Source organism: Rhinichthys klamathensis, unplaced genomic scaffold (assembly GCF_029890125.1).
Source record: "Rhinichthys klamathensis goyatoka isolate OS25496 unplaced genomic scaffold, OSU_Roscu_1.1 h1tg000139l_1, whole genome shotgun sequence".
In the NCBI taxonomy this organism is placed as follows: domain Eukaryota; kingdom Metazoa; phylum Chordata; class Actinopteri; order Cypriniformes; family Leuciscidae; genus Rhinichthys; species Rhinichthys klamathensis.
Genome location: NW_026606674.1, coordinates 1,161,354 through 1,183,951, shown reverse-complemented (window position 1 = coordinate 1,183,951; position 22,598 = coordinate 1,161,354). Strand labels below are relative to the sequence as shown.

Below are 22,598 nucleotides of genomic sequence, written 5' to 3'. Positions count from 1 at the left end.
AAATCAAATTAATCAAATAAATGCTGTTATTTTCTTTCTGTTCATCAAAGAATCCTGAAAAAGCATCACAGGTTTCACAAAAAAATATAAAGCGGCACAAACCATTGATGATAACGGTAAGACATTTTTCTTGAGCTGCAAATCAACATATTAGTGTTATTATGTGACACTGAAGATGCTGAAAATTCAGCTTTGACTGCACAGGAATAAATTACAATAGATAAGTTATTTTGAATAATATTTCACAATATTACTGTTTTTACTGCATTTTCGTTCAAATAAATAAAATGAACCATAAGAGACTTTTTCAAAAACTTTAAAAAAAAAATCTTACTCACCCCAAACTTTTGAACAGTAGTGTATATCATTTTTTTTATTGTTCAAGATGAAGTGCATCAACATGTCGTATCATCTGCCCTATTGCACTTTGCAAAAAAAACACACTTTAAAAAAAAAATCTTTTTTTTTTTTTTTATTTAAAAAATCATGGCCGTCCCTGTCCATTCTGACAGAGGCGGCTTCCAGTGTATCAGACCCCTGTCGTTTGCACACAGTAGCAAACTGACTTCAAATACAGAATACAGCAATAAATTCTAACTTAATACTTTGGTGGAAGTAGATCAGCTAAACCGAGGAAGCAGTGAATCCTTTATAATGAAAATTGGTGTAGTGCATGCAAATACAATAAAAAAAAATAAAAAAAAATGTTTTGGTGAAATCAACATCAAAACAATTAAATAAAACATCCCCAAACAAAAAGGTGATCAATGTACTAAACTGAAAATTCAAACTAAAGACAGTGGCATATGAATATTTAATATTTGAGTTGTGTTGGATTTAGTGTCAAATGTTTCAGGTTAACAAGCCCGCAAACCTTCATACTATCACAATTACCACAGAAAGATAATAACCGAGGGAAGATAATGCAAAAGTTATCTTGAACCATAGTCTAATTTACCAGGATGAGTTATCCATTGGTCACAGTGTAATTTGGTGCCTATGAGTGTTAATCTTCCCTAAACAGAAAAAAAAAAAGCATTATATACAAGCGTAACAATTACATTCCTCTCAAGAATTAATACAGGGTTTCCACGGTACTGAATTAATGTGATTTCCAAAAAGTAATGTAAAGATACTTTGTGAGTGCTGATTTTTAAAATCACATTATTGGAAAATTCATGGAAAAATCATGGACATCCACTGATCAGAAACTCTGTGAATCCTGAATATATCACTAGACAAAAAAAAACGAGAGCAATTTGCACATGAAACTTAAACTAGACAGTGCTTGGTGGCATTTTAAGGCATCATGAGGCACGCCTCCGATGCGAAGGCAATGCAATTGCCACATTTTGAACAAATTCTAAGGCAGTCCCAGAATGCACTGCAGTGGGAAAAAAATTTTTAAGATGGTGAGCTTAATCACATGAAATATAAATTCTAAATTCATTTTTTAATTAGTACAGTATTTTTGAACCAAATCTGTTTTAAATTTGAAACGGGCTGGATAGTTAGCTAAGCAACATGCTAACATCAAACTATTGGTTTTAAAATAAGAGTGATAAAGAAAAGTTAAGGCACATTGACAGGACATTTCCCTTTCCCATACACAGTGACACACAAAAGGTTCTAGCACGTACTTGACATCTAACTACTTCATTACAGCATGTACATCCGGGAACCAAATGAAACCATTGTTGTTTGATAGTCTTTACATCAATCTCTGCTTTTCCTACATTCTGTCTGGTCACAATCTACCATTATGAGAGCAGCAGGTTTCGTCCGGTGCCATTACAAGTGTGTGTCTTCTTCATCAGGTATGTCCTCTTTCAGCAGGTTGTCTATGGGGACGATCCAGCTGTCGTTGAACTCCCCGTTCAATGCCAGTTTCTTCTCTTGCATCTCCGGCTGTACCTCCATCACCTCCAGTGTGGGATTGTCATGATAACCATTCTCCACTGTTTGCATCTCTTCCGTCAGGTGTTGCTATCCAGGTAAAAGTATATGTTGGGATGTTAAACAGCGTAACACTTTGGGATTCAGGGCGTAACTTTAAACTTTGACATTTAAAGGACTCGAATCATTCAGAACATTGTTTCAGAGTTCAGAGCTCAAGTAGTGCAAAAAGGCCATTAGCTGTATTTATTGAAACTAGAGGCTGACCCAAACAATGCAAGTACGTCTGACTCGTGTTTGTGTTTGGAATTGAGTATTACCTGGTTCTTCCTGTAGGATCTGCGATGATAAGTGCAGTACGCAGCAAAGCAGCACAAAATGAGCACCAAAGCGCCACTCGAAGCCAAGATGGCAATCAACGTGTCTGGTATCGTCTCCTCGCTAACCTCCTTCACTTTCTGCCAAGAAAAGGTGTGTTTGAGAATAAACAAACTTCCTGAGAGAGTCACAGTATTGTTGTCTGTTAATCGCCTGACCTTTTCTGGAGGTTTGTAGCTTTCTGTCGGTATCTTTTGGTCGGCTGTAAATGGAAAAGGAAGGGAATTACTATAATGAAATTTTCTGTACTTATGTTATTAAAGATAACTGATCCTAATATGGCAAGCACTGAATCCAGTGATTCCTCCAGATGAGGCTCTAATATGTTTGGAAACCGTAACATTTCCCTCACCGTTTATTTTTACTGTTGCAATTAATTGATTGCCTTGAATTTCCAAGGTGACCGAGCAATTTCCTTTCACCTTCTTACCCAGCTTCTTACAGGTTTCAAAAACGATGTTCCCCTGTGGAAAACAAAACAAATATGCATGTTTTGATCATTTTTAAGGAGAATCTAGGTTGATTTTTTGAAGGGTAGTCAGTCAATTTGCATACTGCTCCATTTCATATATTGTTCTGTAATTGATTTTACCATTACCAGGTCAAACATCTCCCTTGTGGTATTTTTCTATAGAGGGTCTTAATATTGAATTATTAGTGAATTTTAGTATGGAAATGTGCTCTCACCTCACTGCTGCTGCTCAGATCAAAGACGGGCTGCAGAAGAGAAAATAAAGAACACGATCATGTGCTGGGTCAAGAATGTAACCAATATACAAGAAACCAAAACCATAAATGTTAGTATTTTACATAAGTGATATTTCCAGGAGTTGAGGTGCTAGTCGCAGGATCAACTGATGTGATCGGAGCAGAAGTTGCTTGTGCTTCCGTCGTCTGAATACTTTCAGAAACAGCCGATGTAGAGTTTGGTGCTGCTGTGGTGTGGACATGAAAAGTAAATGATTTGTATTAGTCCAAACTAAAACTACATTGTTAAAACAACATCATTTACTCGCCCTCATGTCAACTTGTTTTTGTGGAACACAGCAGAATATTATTTTGAAGATACAGTGCTCTTTCCCATACAACAGAAGCATATGATGACCAAGAACTGTCAAGCTAAAAAAAAAGTGCCATAAATTACCATAAAAGAATAGCGCTCACGTCACAATTGAAAATCTTGTACGTTTTGTAACTTTGTAACACACTGCTTCTGAAAATTATTCAGAATAACTACAGTTGTAATCGAAATTATTCAACCCCCATTGCAAATCGGCCATAGATTGTGCATTGACATTGTATGACATGTATAAAACTCCGAATTTTCCCTTTCCCATAGACTGTGAAGCACAAATCTTTATGCTTTTCTGCTATTTCTAGCACATATTTGACATTTAAGTACTAAATTACAGATGACTTAATGCTCTTTCCAATACAACAGGAGCATAAAGAGACCAAGAGGAAAAAGAACAGCAAGAACATTCTTCGAAAGTGATGCTTTTGTGTTCCATGGAAGAAAGAAAGCCATACGACTATGAAAGGACAAGAGGGTAAGTAAACCACAGAATTAACATTTATAAATATTTAAGCGCTGTTCAAGTTGTGCAGTCATGCTATTGTGATTAATGTGACTCACGATTAGTGGTGACAGCTGATGGCTTTGCCTCGTTGACAGGGGTAGTTCCACTTTCTTTATGGGTAGTGGTTGCAGGTTTATTTGAGCTGGTGGTATCTTGGCTGGGTGATGGTGTGTTTTGAGAACTGAGGTTAGATTCTTTAGAAGTAGCTTTTGTGTTGGTTGTGGTGGGTTGAATTGTTGTGATTTGGGTTGTGTCTTGTTGGGGTGAATCAGAATCAATGCTTTGTTGCTGGGTCGTCTCTTCTGTAGTCAAAGATGTTAAAGATGTGTCAGCGTGACCTATTGTAGGTTTCAGTGAGGTGGGGCTCAGTGAGAGGGGTGTAGAGGGGCTCGATAAGATGGTTATAGTAGGGTTTAATGAGGTGATTGTACTGGGGTTCACTGGGGTGGGTGTAGTAGGGTTTGATGAGGTGATTGTACTGGGGTTCACTGGGGTGGGTGTAGCAGGGTCCGATGCGGTGGGTGTATGGGTGCTCTTTAAGTTGGATGTAGGGGGGTTTGATGAGGTGGTTGAAGGAGGATTCGGTGAGTTGGTTGAACTGGGGTTTGAAGTGGTGGATGAAATGGAATTAGTGGTGTTCTGTGAGGTGGTCAGAGTGGAATCCGCTGAGGCGCATTGCATGTCATGCAGGAGGGCACCTATGAGGAACAAAAAAAACCCTATTTGAAGTGTAGGAATATACTGCTCTGCAAACTCAGCATTTCTTATTGGTTCTGTGCGATTGCTATAATGGGGAATTATACAGTAGGTACACAGCATCAGTGCTATAAACTCCGTTTTTGCATGTTGAAATAGAACAGAGTGAAAGCTGCTTTTTTTCCATGCTAACAAGTAGCTTCATTGCTGATGAGTAAATGCACACTGGAACTATGATTTAAACAGAACTATTAGTGTTCTATATCAATTGACACAAAAGTAACTACTGAATTTTGTTACTTTTTATGGAGTATTTTCGCTGTTTGTAAATAAACACTCTAAACCAGGAATCAAGAGCTGAGATTAGTTATTTAAACAGTCTGGATACTTTTTTTTTGTGGATGTAGTTTTACCTTTAAAATTTTGTTCTCCAGAGTGAAATGTCCTAATTCCTGTTTTATCACCATCATCATCAGTAAAATTTTATTAATTGTATGCTTAAAATGGCATTGAACATAATTTAATTATATATATATAATTATATTAACATATCATTTAAACAGACCGTCTTGTATTTTGATTGCATGCTATTTCCTTCCTTCCTTAGGTATCAGACAGCCATCGAAAAACAGTACGTTTTCATTACTAAGTTTGAATGAATTCTGTCAAGCTCTGATTTTAAGTTTTCTTTTTTTGTGCACCTACGTTCTTTTTTTTTTTTAAAAGTATCTATGCACCTCATATTGTTAATATTACGTCTTGATGTCACATTGTTATGGGACTTCATCTCTGTTGTAGTGAGCTTGACAGGACACTCCATACAATAACTTAGGAAGTAACACACCTACTCTTATGGGCGGAACCATAGATGCCAAAACAATGGTGTCCAAATTTGTTTCATAGTCTCTTGAGACTTAATACAATAGTTTTTCCTTAACTTGCAGCTCTCAAGTTCATATTTGCTATTCAACAGACTTCTACCTTACTTGATCCAGTGTTTATTACCACACACACATTATTATAGTACTTAAGCTTATTATTTAAGCTACAGCTGTCTTAAACATACAGTGTGTATATATATATATATATATATATAATGTGTTGTGTAACTTAAAATAATGGGAGTCAGTATTCATGACAGTAAGCAGAGATCTCTGTCAAAACATCATTGGCTGCCGCTGATTCCAGACACCATGGCGGCTATTTACTATTGTAATAAGTGACTTAAACTCCTACATTTAACACTATTAATGTCCAGTGTTGGTGTAGTTCCTAATGCTTTTTACCAGAACTGAGTGGCCACCCAGGATGAAGATCTTGTAAATCTTGACCTAATGGGATGTCGGGACAATCAGTAAGTGGTTGTTGTAGAAACGGGGTTGCTGTCAGGATGGGGGGTAGTAATGAGAGGCTGTTTATTTTGGTTGGTGAACCAGTGTTGTCTTTCATTTAGCCCTCTGTCTAATCACCATCTTATCACGCAGCCTCGCATATCCAAAAATACGGCCACTGCTAATCAGCATGGCTGCCTATCACAGCTCCAGACCTAATGGTGTGTTCACACCGAACGCGAATTTAATTATTTGCGCGAGTAGATTACATACAAAGTCAATGCAAAGACGCGAATAGACGCATCATTCGCGCCGGGCGTTGCGAATGACGCGAATTGGGCGACGCGTTTGCCGCGAATGTCTGCGCAAGTTGAAAAATTTGAACTCGAGCGAATGTTCAAGCGTCTAACTAGACGCGATTGACGCTCTATTCGCGTTCGGTGTGAACACACCATAACTGTGCGTTCACACCGCCGGCGGCGAGAGCGTCAAAGTGGCCGGAAGTCATTCATTTTCAATGAGAGCCGGCGGCTATGGCAAGCCAAGAGGGTCAGAATTACGCTATAGATTAATCGCGTTTACAGCCAAACGCCGTAAAATACGGCGTTTTAAAACGTATTTCGCGCGTTTTTTACGCCGTTGTAATTACAGACGCCGTAAAAACCGCGCGAAATACGTCAATGACGCCGTATTCCACGGCGTTTTATTGTGCATGGAAAGCGCCGCTTTTTACGCCGTTCATCTTGCCATATGACGGCGTAAAAAACGCCGTTTTGGTTGAACAGAGCGCGCGTTATTTTACGGCGTTTTGCTAATAGTATAATGAGTCACGCCCACTGTTTTACACAGCCAGTAAGTTTGAACTGTTCTCTCCCAATCAATGATGAACTGAGTCAGACCAGACCAATTCAGCACGGATCATTATAGCCAAAGATCATTCGAATCTGTGAATGGTTTATAATTTGTTGTGTATAGCCTACCTACACTCACAATAAAAACAAAACATTGCTTGTATAATGAAGAAAACAAACAGCTTTCCTTTCCGTGAACTTGCCTCTCAAAAGCAATCATTTTCACCATGAATCGAAATAAATTTTGTGTATAGATATAGGCTATTTATTCCTTTTATAGGCTATGATTTTATCCTGTTTTTTTTTCTTGTTCACAGAAGTGCTACAGGTGCATACGATGATGCTTCTGTTCTTTATGCAGCTATTTGTGCATGCAGGCTAAAACTAAACCCCTGGAAAAACATGTTTGTGTGTTTTAATGGGTCACAGACACGTGTAAATTTTAATTTAACAATCTTGTCGGTTAATGAATGGAGATGATCGCGTCGGTTGAAGGTCGCAGGGGAAAAAAAACCCTAAATGAATCCAATTTGTTGATAAAAGGAAACATTTCTAATTTTCGTTTAGTTTAAGTTGTTCTACTAATACTTATATTTTCCTTTATTTCCGGTTTATGTCGATTAGCATAACTGTTTTTAATAGTTTTAGTTTTAGTAAACTAACCCTGAACATCCACAGATCTGTAGCCTAAATTTTGCTATTTTAAGACACTAATATTTACAAATATATATATATATATATATATATATATATATATATATATATGTGTTTGTCATAAAATAATTTACCAATGCATTATTTTTATAGACTATAACCTAACCTTTTACAGTTTTGGAAAAATAGGCCTACATTTTTTGCCTAATTTTTGCTTAAAAAATAAAGCATTCATAAATTATTTTATGATAAACATATTACTGTCTTAAGTGAACTCGTTTATAGTTATACACTCTAATAATAATAACAATAATAATAATTATTATTATTACATTTCAGACTTTTACATTACATTTAAATGAACAAATTAGAAATGGGTGCATGGAGGAATAGCCTCCCATACTAAAGCGTATGTATAAATCTTGCCGCAAAGCACCGGCAAAAGTAGGCTAATGATAATAAATGTTTCTGAACAAATAACGAGGTATTTTAATTATTTATTAATAAACTAATGTTTTCTAAATCAGGCAGCTAACATATCTCCATCTCCGCTGTAAAGGGGATGCGCCAGAGAGAAATGCACCTTTCATACGGATTATGATTACGATATAAATAATATTCTATAGTAGGCTATATATTTTTATAAATAATTGATATATCCTATATATATATAATATTATATATAGCCTATATACGATATATCTGTGTCTGTGAGGCTATACGCTGTTTTTCAGTTCATTTGAGACGCGATCCAGTTCACGGAGAGCATGAAAGTTATTTTACAAAAGCACATTGTTTTCTTGTTATTGTGAGTTTACACAAATATATTTAGTTGCGAATGATGTATTATTCTTTTCTGTATGACCAGAAATTAGGGAGTATTTTAAGTTGTTTCCATGGTTGTTAGGAAAACGAAAGTGATGCAAGTCACCGGCGCCTCCATGTCATGCAGGCTAAGCGCGCTCCACAATAATGGTGGAATATGCTGGAATAGACGATTTAATATGAATGATGAGCGTCAAAATCTTGTGGTTATTTGTGATAATCCTAGCCTTTTATTATTATTGTCTAAATAATAAATTATTAGACTGACATTGTGACTGACTGACTGACTGTGACTGTATTATGACTGACATTTGACGAATTGCTTTGTTCCTTTCTTGTAAGTTTTGGACAAAAATGTCTTCTAAATATGTAGCCTAAAATGTAATAATAATAATAATTATTATTGTTATTATCATTATTTGAGTGTATAACTATAAACGAGTTCACTTAAGTAATAGGTTTAGGCCTATATCATTAAATAATTCATGAATGCTTTATTTTTTAAGCAAAGATTATGCAAAAAATGTAGGCCTGTTTTATCCAAAACTGTAAAAGGTTAGTTAGCCTATAAAAATAATGCATTGTTAAATTATTTTATGACAAACATTTATATATTTGTAAATATTAGTGTCTTAAAATAGCAAAATTTAGGCTACAGATCTGTGGATGTTCAGGGTTAGTTTACTAAAACTAAAACTATTAAAAACAGTTATGCTAATCGACATAAACCGGAAATAAAGGAAAATATAAGTATTAGTTGAACAACTTAAACTAAACGAAAATTAGAAATGTTTCCTTTTATCAACAAATTGGATTCATTTAGGGGTTGACCTTCAACCGACGCGATCATCTCCATTCATTAACCGACAAGATTGTTAAATTAAAATTTACACGTGTCTGTGACCCATTAAAACACACAAACATGTTTTTCCAGGGGTTTAGTTTTAGCCTGCATGCACAAATAGCTGCATAAAGAACAGAAGCATCATCGTATGCACCTGTAGCACTTCTGTGAACAAGAAAAAAAAAACAGGATAAAATCATAGCCTATAAAAGGAATAAATAGCCTATCTATACACAAAATTTATTTCGATTCATGGTGAAAATGATTGCTTTTGAGAGGCAAGTTCACGGAAAGGAAAGCTGCTTGTTTTCTTCATTATACAAGCAATGTTTTGTTTTTATTGTGAGTGTAGGTAGGCTATACACAACAAATTATAAACCATTCACAGATTCGAATGATCTTTGGCTATAATAATACGTGCTGAATTGGTCTGGTCTGACTCAGTTCATCATTGATTGGGAGAGAACAGTTCAAACTTACTGGCTGTGTAAAACAGTGGGCGTGACTCATTATACTATTAGCAAAATGCCGTAAAATAACGCGCGCTCTGTTCAACCAAAACGGCGTTTTTTACGCCGTCATATGGCAAGATGAACGTCGTAAAAAGCGGCGCTTTCCATGAACAAAAATACGCCGTGGAATACGGCGTCATTGACGTATTTTGCGCGTTTTTTACGGCGTCTGTAATTACAACGGCGTAAAAAACGCGCGAAATACGTTTTAAAACGCCGTATTTTACGGCGTTTGGCTGTAAACGCGATTAATCTATAGCGTAATTCTGACCCTCTTGGCTTGCCATAGGCGGCGAGCTCCGGCGAGGGCGGCGCGGCGCGTCTTGGACGGTGAGAGCGGCGATGAGCGGCGAGAAGAAGTTGAAATCAGCTCAACTTTAGGGAAATGAGCTATGACGCGGTTCGGCGGCAGCCGGCGGCAACCAATCGGAATGTAGATGTGCTCCGTTTGAGAGGATTCCAGAGAACGCAGTCAAGTAACAAAGGTTCCGACCACATTAGTTCCCAAGCAAAATAGAGGAGAGGTTGATCATTTGAATTTCATAAGAAGGCGCGCAACACTATTTATAGGCAAGATATTCGTGCTAGAACGCTTGTTTTTCAGCGGGAATGCAAATTAGAATAGCATTTAACCATGAACACAAAAGCCACACCAAACAAATGGCTTTTAATTTGTTTATTTCGTTAGCAAACATGTCACTATAATTAAGTTCTTTCCATCGATACATTTTCTGCAAACATAACGATCGACATGCTTGTTTGCTTCGCGAACATGTCACTATAATTAAGTTCTTTCCATCGATACATTTTCTGCAAACATAACGATCGACATGCTTGTTTGCTTCGCGGCCCCTTTAAATAAAGTTTTAAAAAAGACCAAGCATTCGATCTACGTCAGAGCATCAGAGCGTCCACGAATCTTTCCACGGCGTCGCTGACAGGGCGGCGAGAGCGAATTTTGCCGCTCTCGCCGGCGGCGGTGTGAACGTACGGTAACTGTTGAACTAAGCCCTTTCTCTGCATTCCATTGGTTCTTGTTTTTAAGTACCCAATTAATTACCATGAAACTCTTTGAATGCATTTATTTGAGTAATGGAAAGTTCGAGGTTGGTGTTTTTACTCTTATAATTCATCACCCCGAGGTTTCCAATAGTTCCATCGTTAGGATTGACCCTCGTTGACCCTGCTGTCAGTTGCGGTCTGTATATTACCCACTGACAGGGCTGCTGGTCCTAACACTATCAATGTAGAGACTGTTTAGACAAGATGCAGACATTCATGGCTGACCCCTCACTGAGGCATATCGGTCCTCCAGACTCCCACACTCTCACTGGGATTCTGGAGGTACCAGATAACAGGAGCTCAACACACTCATCTTAAAGACTGGGATCTCTTGCTTATCGTGGCTGATCAAATTGATTGAAAAATACAGTAAAAACAAAAAATATTGTGAAATATTATTACAATTTTAAATAACTGTTTTCTGTTTTAATATATTTTAATTTATTCCTGTGATGATAAAGCTGAATTTTCAGCATCATTATTCCAGTCTTTAGTGTCACACGATCCTTCTGAAATCATTCTAATATGCTGATTTGGTGCTTATCTATTATGAATTATTATTAGTGCTCAATTACCAATAATGGTTATTCTTCTTCTTATTATCAATATTGAAAATATTGACAGTTTTTTATACTTAATATTTTTGCTATTCATATTTTGAATAGAAAGTTCAAAAGCTAAAAATTTTAAAGCATCTTTGCTGAACAAAAGTATACATTTCTTTAAAAAACAACAACAAAAAACATACTTACCCGAAACTTTTAAATGGTAATAATGTATCACTTTTCCACAAAAATATTGAGCAGCAAAAACTGTTTCAACGATGATCAGCAAATTAAGAATGATTTCTGAAGGATCATGTGACTGCTGAAAATTCAACTTTGCCATTACAGGAAAAAATTAAACAGAACATTATCTAGACAGATATGTTAAATTGTAATAATATTTCACAATAATACTACTTTTACTGAATTTTTGATCAATTAAATACAGCATGGATGTCTTTCAAAAACATAAAACATTTTTAATATTCCTTTGACCGCTAGTGTAACTAGTTTAACAGTCAGCTTCTTAGATAAAAGTTAGTGAAAACCAATCCAATACAGTTTATCCAGATTTCTTTGTCTGAAAGTAAAAATATTATCAAAATCTTTCATTTGAAGGGCCAAGTTATATTTTAAGGGGATTAATAAAGTTGTAAACTGTTCCTAAATTGCCTCTTGGGGATTAATACAGTTGTATTATATTGTATTGTACTAATTGATCTGAATACTAGGTCCCCCCCAAAGACAAAAAAGCTGCATGTGCAAGACCTTCTTGGGCCCCAAGCCCCCTCTCCCCATGATAGTGTCCTATTCAGGGGTAATTAACAGGCCCAGTAGGAGGGGGAGGGGTAAGATGGGGTTGGTGGGCAACTAACCCCCTCTATTGAGGTGAGGAGAGGGACTGTGAATATAAAAATGTGCACAATGAATGAAAGACAGACAGAAGAAAAAGAGAAGGAGTCTGAACAGAGGCCGAACAAGGTCAGCGGACATTTGTGTGCCTGACTCAAACGCATTCCTCATGACACACACTATCAGACGTCATTATGGCGTACTAATAGAACTGTATCAAGGTTTTTGAGGACTGCATACTCAAAGTGTGAGGTATCAAAGGTGAAGTTGCAAACACTCAATAATGATGAGGTGAAATATGAGCTCATCTGTTGGAGAGTGTCTTTTTTTTTGTTGCTAAGAAAAGTATCCGTGTGATGAAATGAAGGATTTGTGGGTGGAGAGGGGAGGCCGGGTTAGAGGTTGGATTAGAGAAGGGAGTTGAAGACCGTGGCGGTGCCAGTTGCAGACGTTATACATAATAAGGAGATCTGAAAAGGAGGGGGAGAATGACAGAGGGGGGCCATCTTTGCAATCTCAAGATACACAAGCGTATCTCTCACTCTCTCTTTACCTTACACAGTTCTCTTATAAAGCATTCCGACACTCCCACGTTAAGCAGGGAATTACACTACTTCTTGGTGCCATACTAAGAACCCATGAAATCAAAATTGGAGTTTTGTGGCTTTTAGTCAATGAATAGATACTAATAGTTCGAGGAAATTCGGGCCCATTAATGCTAGTGTGTAAAATTAAAGATTTAGCTGATACATACACTATACTATGTATTTTTGGTAGACTTGTGACTCATCTTGCACTGATGGTAGAGCCGCATGATTCTGGATAAATTTCACGTTTCACGTTTTTTTTTTTTTTTTTAAACAGAGATCAAGATTCTGAACAGACAACTTAACAAAATAACATTTAATTTACTCGAGGTTCTGACACAATGTTAATTGCTGCAGTCTATTTAAATTAAAATGTTTAAATAATCTGAATTTAAATTGTTTGAACGAATGATTCAATAACTCACTCATACAGACTTAACTTGTTTCATTACTGGATGAATCAGTGTTTTTTTTTAAATAATTTCTTTTCTTTTCAATTTAATTCAATTCACATTTATTTGTATAGCACTTTTCACAATACACATCGTTCCAAAGCAGCTTTACAGAAAATGGATGAGTCCACATTACAATGATCTGTTATCAGAGGTAACTGTATTTCAGAAATGTACATACAAAATCAGATAGCTAAAATAATTAATAATTTCTATTGAATTATTAAAAATAATCTCTTGAATGAATGATTCAATGACAAATACATTTTTTTAACAGTCACTTGTTGCCACCTACTGGTGTAACGATGTAATCGATACAGTCGTAATTTGAAGCGCCATGTTTCTTTGCTATTCTATCAATTTTGATCGCTACCGTAGTTGTTTATTTCTGAACTATAAACTTTTATTCCAGTACTTCTGTGATAATATTAATATTTGTAACACAGTTAGCATAAGAGACAAAAACATAAAGAAATCTTACTGACCCCAAACCTTTGAACGATAGTGTATTATATGAATAAAAAACATCTATTTCAGTTTTATTCAACTGTGTTTTTTTTTTAGTTCATGGTTGTAATGCAAACGAATGGTTATTGGCTATTTAAAAAGGGACACGCCCTTCACTATGCCCCACCCAAACTTCCTGTTTTGCATCAACACAGGAAAACCATGCGTAACAAGGCTTTTCATGGGGTCTTTAAAAAGCATAGTAAAACTTCACCCTCATCTCTCATGCTTCATAGAAATCAGTCTCTCATTCTTTGAATAATCTCAGACACGTTGTTTATCAGAAAAAGTTCGGCTTAGAGATGCGGTGAGAGAGAGAGATCATGAAAGAAGTGAACAGAGGAGAGAGAAAATAAATGCCACACCTTCCCTGGGAACGGGTATGTTGACAGAACATTTTTCCTACCCATTGTTCTGCACTTTCCCAAGCCTTGTGTAAGACTTCCGGTCAGGACCCATCCACACCAAAGCATTGCCAAAGGACACTTTGTGGCGATCAGTTTAGTTTGGCTGATTTAAATGTTGAAGGTTTTCTTTGACAGTAGAGGATGGAGGAAACCTTGCGCAAACACAAGGAAGCCCTCAAAACTCAGGTTAATCATAGGGAACCTTTTATAAATATTCTGCATGGGGGAAAAAAACATCAATAGCGGCTTAACCTTTATGAACCTTAAAAAGCGGAGATTACAACATCCTCACTTCTTTCACTACTCCAAGCCTCCAAGAATACAATTTCAAACAATTAATTAGACCTCTCAGAAAAGGCTGACAGTCAGAAATGCTTATGATGCTTTTAGGTCAGCTAAACAAAACATGACCTTCTTTTATAGACTGTCAGCCTGATGTGGACGGGCAGGTGCACCACACTGATAATTAAAGAATAACAGTCTCCTCCCTTACCTCCCTCTTGAGTCAGAGACGCACTTCATCTGTAATTGTGTCACTGTTTGTCATTTCAGCAAAGCAGCTGACAGAAATGTTGAGTGGCACAGATGCTGCGCTTCCCAGAGCTCTTTGCAGAATTTTCTGCCACTGTAACAAATCTCCCCCTACACATGTGGTCAGGTCCTAGCCATCGCTGTCAGCAAAACGTTGTTTTTTGGATCATTATCTTTAAGTCATAAACATACAGCTTATCAGATTAGCAGCTGATACACATTCAAATATAAATGTTTATGAGAATTCCAATATAACAGTATTTTTTTTTCTCCAATATTTTTTTGTTAATTTAGATGAGTAGGCCTATGTCAGAAAGGGTCAGAAAGTGTACCATAAATTGATTTTTTTTTTTTTTTTACGATTTGAAAAACAGTAATCCCTTAAGAAATTAAAAATGGTAAAGGGGCAATTGTTTTCCCCTAATACATACACGTTTCTGACACTTTTTGGCTCATTAATGAAAGTTAGTGTGAACTAAATGTTTAAGTCGGACTCGGAAGTCTGGAAACTGATTAAATTCGTTTAAGTCACTATGACGTTATTGGGAATTAGAACATTGAATGAATTTAAAACATTTATTAATACGTTCTAAAACAACGAACAGTTTATATTCAAAAGAGGTGTTTGAATAAACAACCGTTAATGAGCCTAGATATCGCGTTATATTAATTTGGCTAATTATTGTTTAAGTTAATTAATATTCAAACACCATCCTTAACGTTAATGAACGTAAACTCACCTAATACAATGATTGTCCAAGTGATTGCCATTTTCAGTCCGTCAGTTTGATGCTCGTCGCTCCGCGTTCACTGACTTCAGAAAAAGTTTTGCATGGAAATGTGGAGAGACCCCGATCGGTTCCGCTTGTCGTCTTGAGTTTCTATCTGAACTTTTTTGTGCAGCTGGTATTTTTTCTATCTTAAAGCCAAGAGGAGTGCTTTTGTTTGCGCTGCTGCTTCTCTGCGGCTCTACCCCACCCTGAGGGTCCGGGGATTTGGGGGGTAAAGTTTTGGTGGGTTTCCTTGGCTGCGCGGATTGTGATGTATTGAAGTCGTCTGGAGTGACGTGCTGTGCTGTGCTCGCGCTGCTGCTGCTGTCACGCGTGCACAGAGGATCTGTATGAGATGTATCAGCTCATGCGGGGGGACTCAATAGAGAGGGCTGGGTTGGACTCAGGCACAAGACTAGCCCATGAATAACACTGTCCATAGTAATGTCTAAGATCAGACATGCCACTCCTTTAAGTGCTGATGTATCTTTAATTTTTTTTATCTTTTCTGCGTTTTTAAATATTGTTTTTTAACATTTATGGGTGTGGCACAATATATTAAATTCACATTTATTTGTATAGCTCTTTTCACAATTCATATCGTTTCAAAGCATGCAGCTTTACAGAAAATGCATGTATTACAATTTAGAGTGATCTTTTATCAGAGGTGACTGTGTCAAGTCATGTATTTCAGAAATTCACATACAAATCACGCAGTTAGCTAACATTGTATTAAATTAAGGCAGAAATAGTGAGCTCATTAAAGTAAAATATATTCTCTCTCTCTCTCTCTCTCTCTCTCTCTCTCTCTCTCTCTCTATATATATATATATATATATATATATATATATATATAGTGTATATACTAATTGTATATTGAAATAAATTTCTAATGTAACATTACTAATAATATTACTATTAATTATATAAAACAAATATTTTGTGCATGGGCTATAGACACAAGAATAATAATAGATTATTATAATTAGATTAATAAATAGATTATAAAAATAATAATATATATTTCAATCAATTGTATATTGCATATTATATTACTAATTTATTACTAATAGGTCTAATAATTACTTTTAATTACATTATTTGATATAAAATAATTTTTGTTGTTTAAATATTTTTTAATGTAATATTTAAATTTAATTCAATTTATTTGAATAATTTAAGACAATAACCAGGGAGTCACAAAATGCATAATTTTAATGTGTTGCTTTTCACTTACAGACTTTGTAATTTGTATTTTTTTCCCAGGATATTAGTTTGAGAATTTGCCTTGCATGTCAACAGGTGCAGACAGTATTTGGTGAAGTTCATCAACGTCAACGAATCATGGGTTATTGTAATCATGGGTTACAACGAATGGGTTAATTTGTCTGAGAAAGCTATGTGTAAGCGCAGCTGCTGTGGCGTTTGCTGTGAAGGCCAGATCTGACGCTGCCAGCACACACCACAGTCACCAAGCCAAAAACCATGACAACCAGACTTCAAAAGCTCCTGTTTTAGTCTGGGAAATTCATGTTTACTTTTAAGTGCCATAAAAGACAATACCTCCATTCAATTTTAGTTTCATGAACTGTGACCTTTTGTGACCTCCACTCATGGGCATCTACTTATGCTCCATTAAATATAGCATTAACTCAGTGTGGGCCCAGAGAAGCCCCTCTGTTACAAGCAGTCGATAGGAAACGTTAGATCAGAGCGGTGACAAAGCTCCCGTCATGCCATGTGTGATTGTTATGAATGGTAGAGGGGAAATGTTTTGGGTGCTGTACAAAGGGAGATAAACATATGGGTGTTGGTCATACTTCCTGGGCGTCTCTTTCTGTCCTGAAATAGATGCCAAGATAGGCTGTTTGCTCTTAACACTTTTAGCACGAAACTTTTGGAGACTGAATCCATTGTTATGTGGAGAAGCAAAATTGTTTTAAATTGACAAGACACTTCTGTTCTTTATCTTACGGTTTAGCTGAGATGTGAGCCGTGGGTGTGTTATCGAGTGTAAATGCTCCACGATTCTCACAACTGTGTCGTAATGCCAGCAGCTGAGCAAAGGAATGAGGTGTTTACATTGGTATTGCTTTGGAAGTCCAGACGTTTTTTATTTTATCTTTGCATAGACTTTTGACGGGTAATTGCTCCGAGTTTTCCAGTGATTTTACCATTCAATGTTAATGGTTCAGTTCAATTTCAGATCATTTTGGTTGGAAAAGTGAACCTCACAGGACAATAGAATATTAATACTCCACTCAGTCTCACACACATCCAGCTCTATCTTGTAATGTAAAGCATTTTGTAGAACTAGAGAACTTTGTTGAGCTAGATTTTCGAGGGAGCCCTTCTGACACACTCCGCAGAGCGGCGAGTGACGGAGCGCATGCTAAACAGCTCGGGGGTCGCAAGGCTGGAGGTTGGTGCTCTCACGTCTGGCTTCACGCCTCCCATCCATCGTTAGCGAGAGGTTTGTCACAGGGAGAGCGCGCGCTCACCCTGCCTCATTAAAGAGCCACAATGGTAAGAGCATTCCAAGAATGCGGGCGCTCATTCACTCTCCCTCTTTAGATGCGATGAGACTGCGTGCCAAGCACTGACAAGGCAGGGGAAAGCCTCCCTCATGATGAATACGATTTCTAAAGCTTTTTTATTGAATTTATCTTGAGATTTATGGCATGTGTTCTTCAGATATGTGGAAAGTGTGTACTGTGCACTGTAGATGTTTTTAGACAGACAATTTAGAAGAAAAAAAACAAGTTGTTTTTGAGTTTAACAGGTGCAGTACCCATTTACTTTCGTAAAATAAAAACGGCCAGGATAGCTGCCTGCTAAATAACTTTGTGAACCATGGAGCAGGGAGAAATTAGTATTTCAATTATTTATTGCTTACTAAATTAAATCGGCAAACATTTAACTTTTTTATCTTCAAGACTTCATTCCCACATGGGAAAGTCTTCAGCAGAGTTTTCCTGGAGGGATGATTTGTGGTTTGTCAGTAAGTATAGATATGGTACAATGATAAATGGACAGACTGAACACACTTTCAGAGGCACAGGTGGTCAACGTGTATCTGTGTGTGCATTAAAAATCAAAGTTTAAAAGGCCAGAGGAGTACAGGCACATGACACAAGAATGCAGCAGATTCAAAACAGGGTTGAGATCTAAGACATTCTGCATGGTGTCTCTGAATGATCAAAATATTATTTGTATAATCTTGCCTGTTGCTTGAACTCTGTTTTACTGTGAGATAAATGCATGTGTGTGAGAGAGAGAATACCCTTGAAAGTGTGTGATTTAGGAGTTGACATGACACAGAACACTCTGCACCTCCTCATCGGAAGCCTGGTACCAACCGGAGTCAATCCCCGGGAGAGAAAAAAAAGCAGCTTGTATGTGTGAGAATGCTTTTGAACGAGTAACTCCTCCGAAGGTATGATCTAGTTTATTTTTCTCATCTCCTGCTGACAGTACCACTCTTCACAAATCCTTTGTTTATTTATAACTCTTTCTCCACTCCAAAGCACTTGTTTTTGTTCGACATGTTTAAAACCTCCTCGTTTCAAACAGACAGGCAGTCAGATCAGTGGTCTCTACTGCAGGAGCAAGTCTTGTAGTGTGTAAAGAAATGTCTTTTAGGTCCACCAGGTCTACTAGATCCTGCACAGCATGTAACTTTTTGATTATTGTGGAAACGTAAAAAAAGATATCTTGGTTATACATAGTTTAGAGGAGCATTAGACAGCTTACCTAGTGAAACTATATTTTTTAGATATTCTGAAGAAAGACGTTTGCTCTTTAAAAGTTGCTGCTAGGGTGTTGTAGGTTTTTGCTGGGTGTTTTCCAATTGGTCCAATTCGCCTTTGGCTAAGTCCCGCCCCCCTTAGTTACTGTTGCTACGTCGGATAAACAAACTTCATCTGGGCTCTGGTATCAACATGGCTGTGACAGCTCTTCCTGCTGAAATTTTATCAAACTTTTATAAAGCAGCAAATAAAGTGTCCGATAGAAGTAGTCAAAAGGGGCTGCAATACACGTTCGAAGGCTATATTCACAACATACAGGTGAAACGCAAGGAACAACAAGGCATCCAAATAGAGGCAAAAGCATACCGGTCACAGTCAAAAAATGAACCACCGCGTATCCTACTAATGGAGACGGAGGCTGGGACTAACAATATCTAGGAGCAACACTGTTCATGCAAAGCTGGGTAGGTCTCTATTCACTTCTATAATCGTTATTACAAAGCAAACGGACTACGCGAGTATAACATTGTATTTATTAGCAGCGTGTGCTAGACGACACTTGTCAGGATTTGACTTCGGTTTGGGAAGGGAAAAAAATGGACACCCCCCTCCAACCTCTCTGGGAAACGCGTATCTGTGTTACAAATGCCCCAGGCACAACGTTTAACCATATTTTTGATAAAACTACGACGGTAATAGCCTGCCGAGACCAAAAATATGAGACGCCTGTGTTAAAGTCAATGGAGCGCTGTGAAAAAGTGTCGGACCACTGTGGGAGCTCGTTCTTGGTTGCGCTGTGATTGGTCAATCTACATTCTAGGGTGTGGCTTAGCCAAAGGCGAATTGAAAAGAGCCAACCTGCAAATCTCTGTGATATTCTAGTCCATAGATATGCCTCCTTCAATGCAAGTCTATAGGGGGTTTTCACCTTTATCATCTGCCCAGCAAAAGTCATAATTTGATTAGTTGAAATCCTTAATATGAGCAATATTAATGATACATGCCTTAGAAAGAACCACTGATTATGAATGAGGCCCTTTGTATGGATGACTAGGAGTGCCATTAAAAAACAATAACTCTTATATCATTTATATCACATTTTTATATCATTTATATCACATTTTTATAAAGCATTCACAGATTACTTTTCTTTTTATCTGTTTGAGTGTAAAATGTATTATTTTTTTGTTACATTTGAGTAACATGAATACTTTTTTTTATTAAAATAACTCTTCATTTAATTTTTTTAAGCGGCACTCCAAGTCCTCCACAGCTTTGAGTCTAGACTAAAAAAAACTGACAATTTAACATAAATGTCCTTGAGTACATTTATATGTAAATGTATCTTGCATTATGCGACTAACAAAAGATTATTGATGGGATTTTACCATTTCACTAATGGTGTTGGCAGAAAGTGCCATTATTGTGATGCATCATGCACATATTATTGTAATGCATCATGAGATGAGGTGACTATTTCAAGACATTTACCAAGAACAGTGGTGGAACAGACTCTTAACTTTTCCAAGTAAACAATCAGTGTGTAGGTGTTTAGATATGACCTTTGACCTGTAGAAGGATCAACTATCTGCCTCTGGACTGATACCCCGAAGCCTGTAGATTATCTCAGAATGCTACTGTAGAGCCTCATGCTGAGGTGATGGAGCCAGGACAGGAGATTTACACCAGCCCTCTTCATGACAATGTGGCTCCCTCATTGGTTTGGGTCACTTTTGATGGGTCCCTGTCCTGGTCTGGGTATGTCTGAAAAGGAGGATGCAGTTGGTCTGTGTTATTATTAGCCTGTCCCTGAATTTAAGAGATCATTGTGACCCAAAAGGAGTGTTTAGCATACATTCAAGACTTCAAGTGCATAATATCTAAAGAAGGTCACAGGAGGAAGGAAAGAGCAGGATGAAGCGGAAAAATATTTTTTGTAGGGATGGGGGTCTTCAGACGCCCATTAGTCAGACTCAGAAACGTTCTGTTTATTCACAGATTGGGAGTGGCACAGGAAGCTGCCAAATGGGAGCTTCCACAGAAACAGTTGTTGGGTGATCCCTGCGTTTCTATAGGAGGAAATGGGAAGTGTAGGCGTGGGCCTGCCAGAGGCCACTTCCAGTCTGCTGCTTTGAGGTAATGCACACAGTCAAAGAGGAACTCGCATAAGACAGAAGAATGATCGATCATTCACATTCCACAGACGTCAAAGAATGTTCCTAGTACGATACAAATCAGCACCATTTGTGGCACAACATCGATGACACCACAGAAAATTACTTTCAATTATTTTAAGTCAACGAACATCACACAATGGCAGCAGGATTTTTAAAGTCCTTACATTTTGAAAAATATCTGTTTTGAGCTGTAAAATTGTCTAAATTGTCATTTAATATTTTTATTCAGCAAGGATTCATTAAATTGATTAAAAGTAACAGTAAAAACATTTATAATGTTGCAAAAGATTTATATTTCACATTAATGATACTCTTTTCAACATCAAAGAATCCTGAAGAAAATTCCACGAAAAAATATTAAGCAGCACAACTGTTTTCAACATTGATAATAAGAATAAATGTTTCTCGAGCACCAAACCAGGATTTTAGAAAAATGTCTGATCATATGATTATTTTAAAATATATTATATATATAAAAAATACTTAAAATTATTTCACAATATTATATATCTAAAATATTTTTGGGTGAAATGCATCCATAAATGGTAATGAATTAATAATTAGAATAATTTGTAAAATGTATTTCAGAAATATGGAAAAGGTAGACAGGTGTGGCTTCCTGGTTCCCCTTGGGACCAAATTATGGAGAGGAAGGGAGGGCGATGGAGGGATGACAGAGGAATTGTTGGAGTGATTGAGGTAAGCATCTATTTATATAGTACCATTAGCTTTTCCATAGCCATTTCATTTCCATTTTACACACACACACACACACACACACACACACACACACACACACACACACACACACACACACACACACACACACGCACGCACGCACGCACGCACGCACACACACACACACACTCTCACACACACACACACTCACACACACACAGCTGGCACCTTTTATGCTCTGGATTTAAGCCACATGGACCCTGCCATGGAAATACTTCCTCCTTCCATTCCCTTTATCTCTCTGTGTGAAAGTTTTACAGATTCCATCTCTGGGAAATCTCTATCTCTCCCCAGTCAGTCTCTCTCCCAGGGTATCAGGATGCTCTGATTAGTTATCCTTATAATCTGCATAGGATGCCAGTCTTTTAAGATGCCTTGTTTTATTTTCATCTAGGGGACCCTTTGGCTCTGTGTATCTTTATTTGAAGGGCACCACATCCCCCACAGACGTCTCTCTCCCACTACGCCCTGACCTTGGGATCTATGTGTGGAATTCTCTCCTCATTTATCTGTGTGGGCCTCATCCTCTCCATGTATCCTTTTATTTTTTCACATTCCTGATCCTGGTACTGTTTATTTCTAAATTACATCAGTATAACCCTCAGACATGCACACAACTGAGCAGACATAGTTCACCCAAAATGAAAACTCTAC

General features: G+C 37.3%; 1 protein-coding gene across 1 annotated transcript; it reads right to left on the bottom strand.

Moving 5' to 3' along the window:
• Positions 1 to 1,633: 1,633 nt before the first annotated feature.
• On the bottom strand, positions 1,634 to 15,417 carry podxl (podocalyxin-like). Its single transcript, XM_056257438.1, has 7 exons — positions 15,251 to 15,417; positions 3,911 to 4,552; positions 3,085 to 3,209; positions 2,962 to 2,991; positions 2,627 to 2,738; positions 2,217 to 2,476; positions 1,634 to 1,986 (listed from the first exon to the last, which is right to left on the bottom strand). The coding sequence occupies exons 1-7, from the start codon at positions 15,279 to 15,281 to the stop codon at positions 1,792 to 1,794; spliced, it is 1,395 nt and encodes a 464-aa protein (XP_056113413.1). The 5' UTR covers positions 15,282 to 15,417; the 3' UTR covers positions 1,634 to 1,791.
• Positions 15,418 to 22,598: the final 7,181 nt, after the last annotated feature.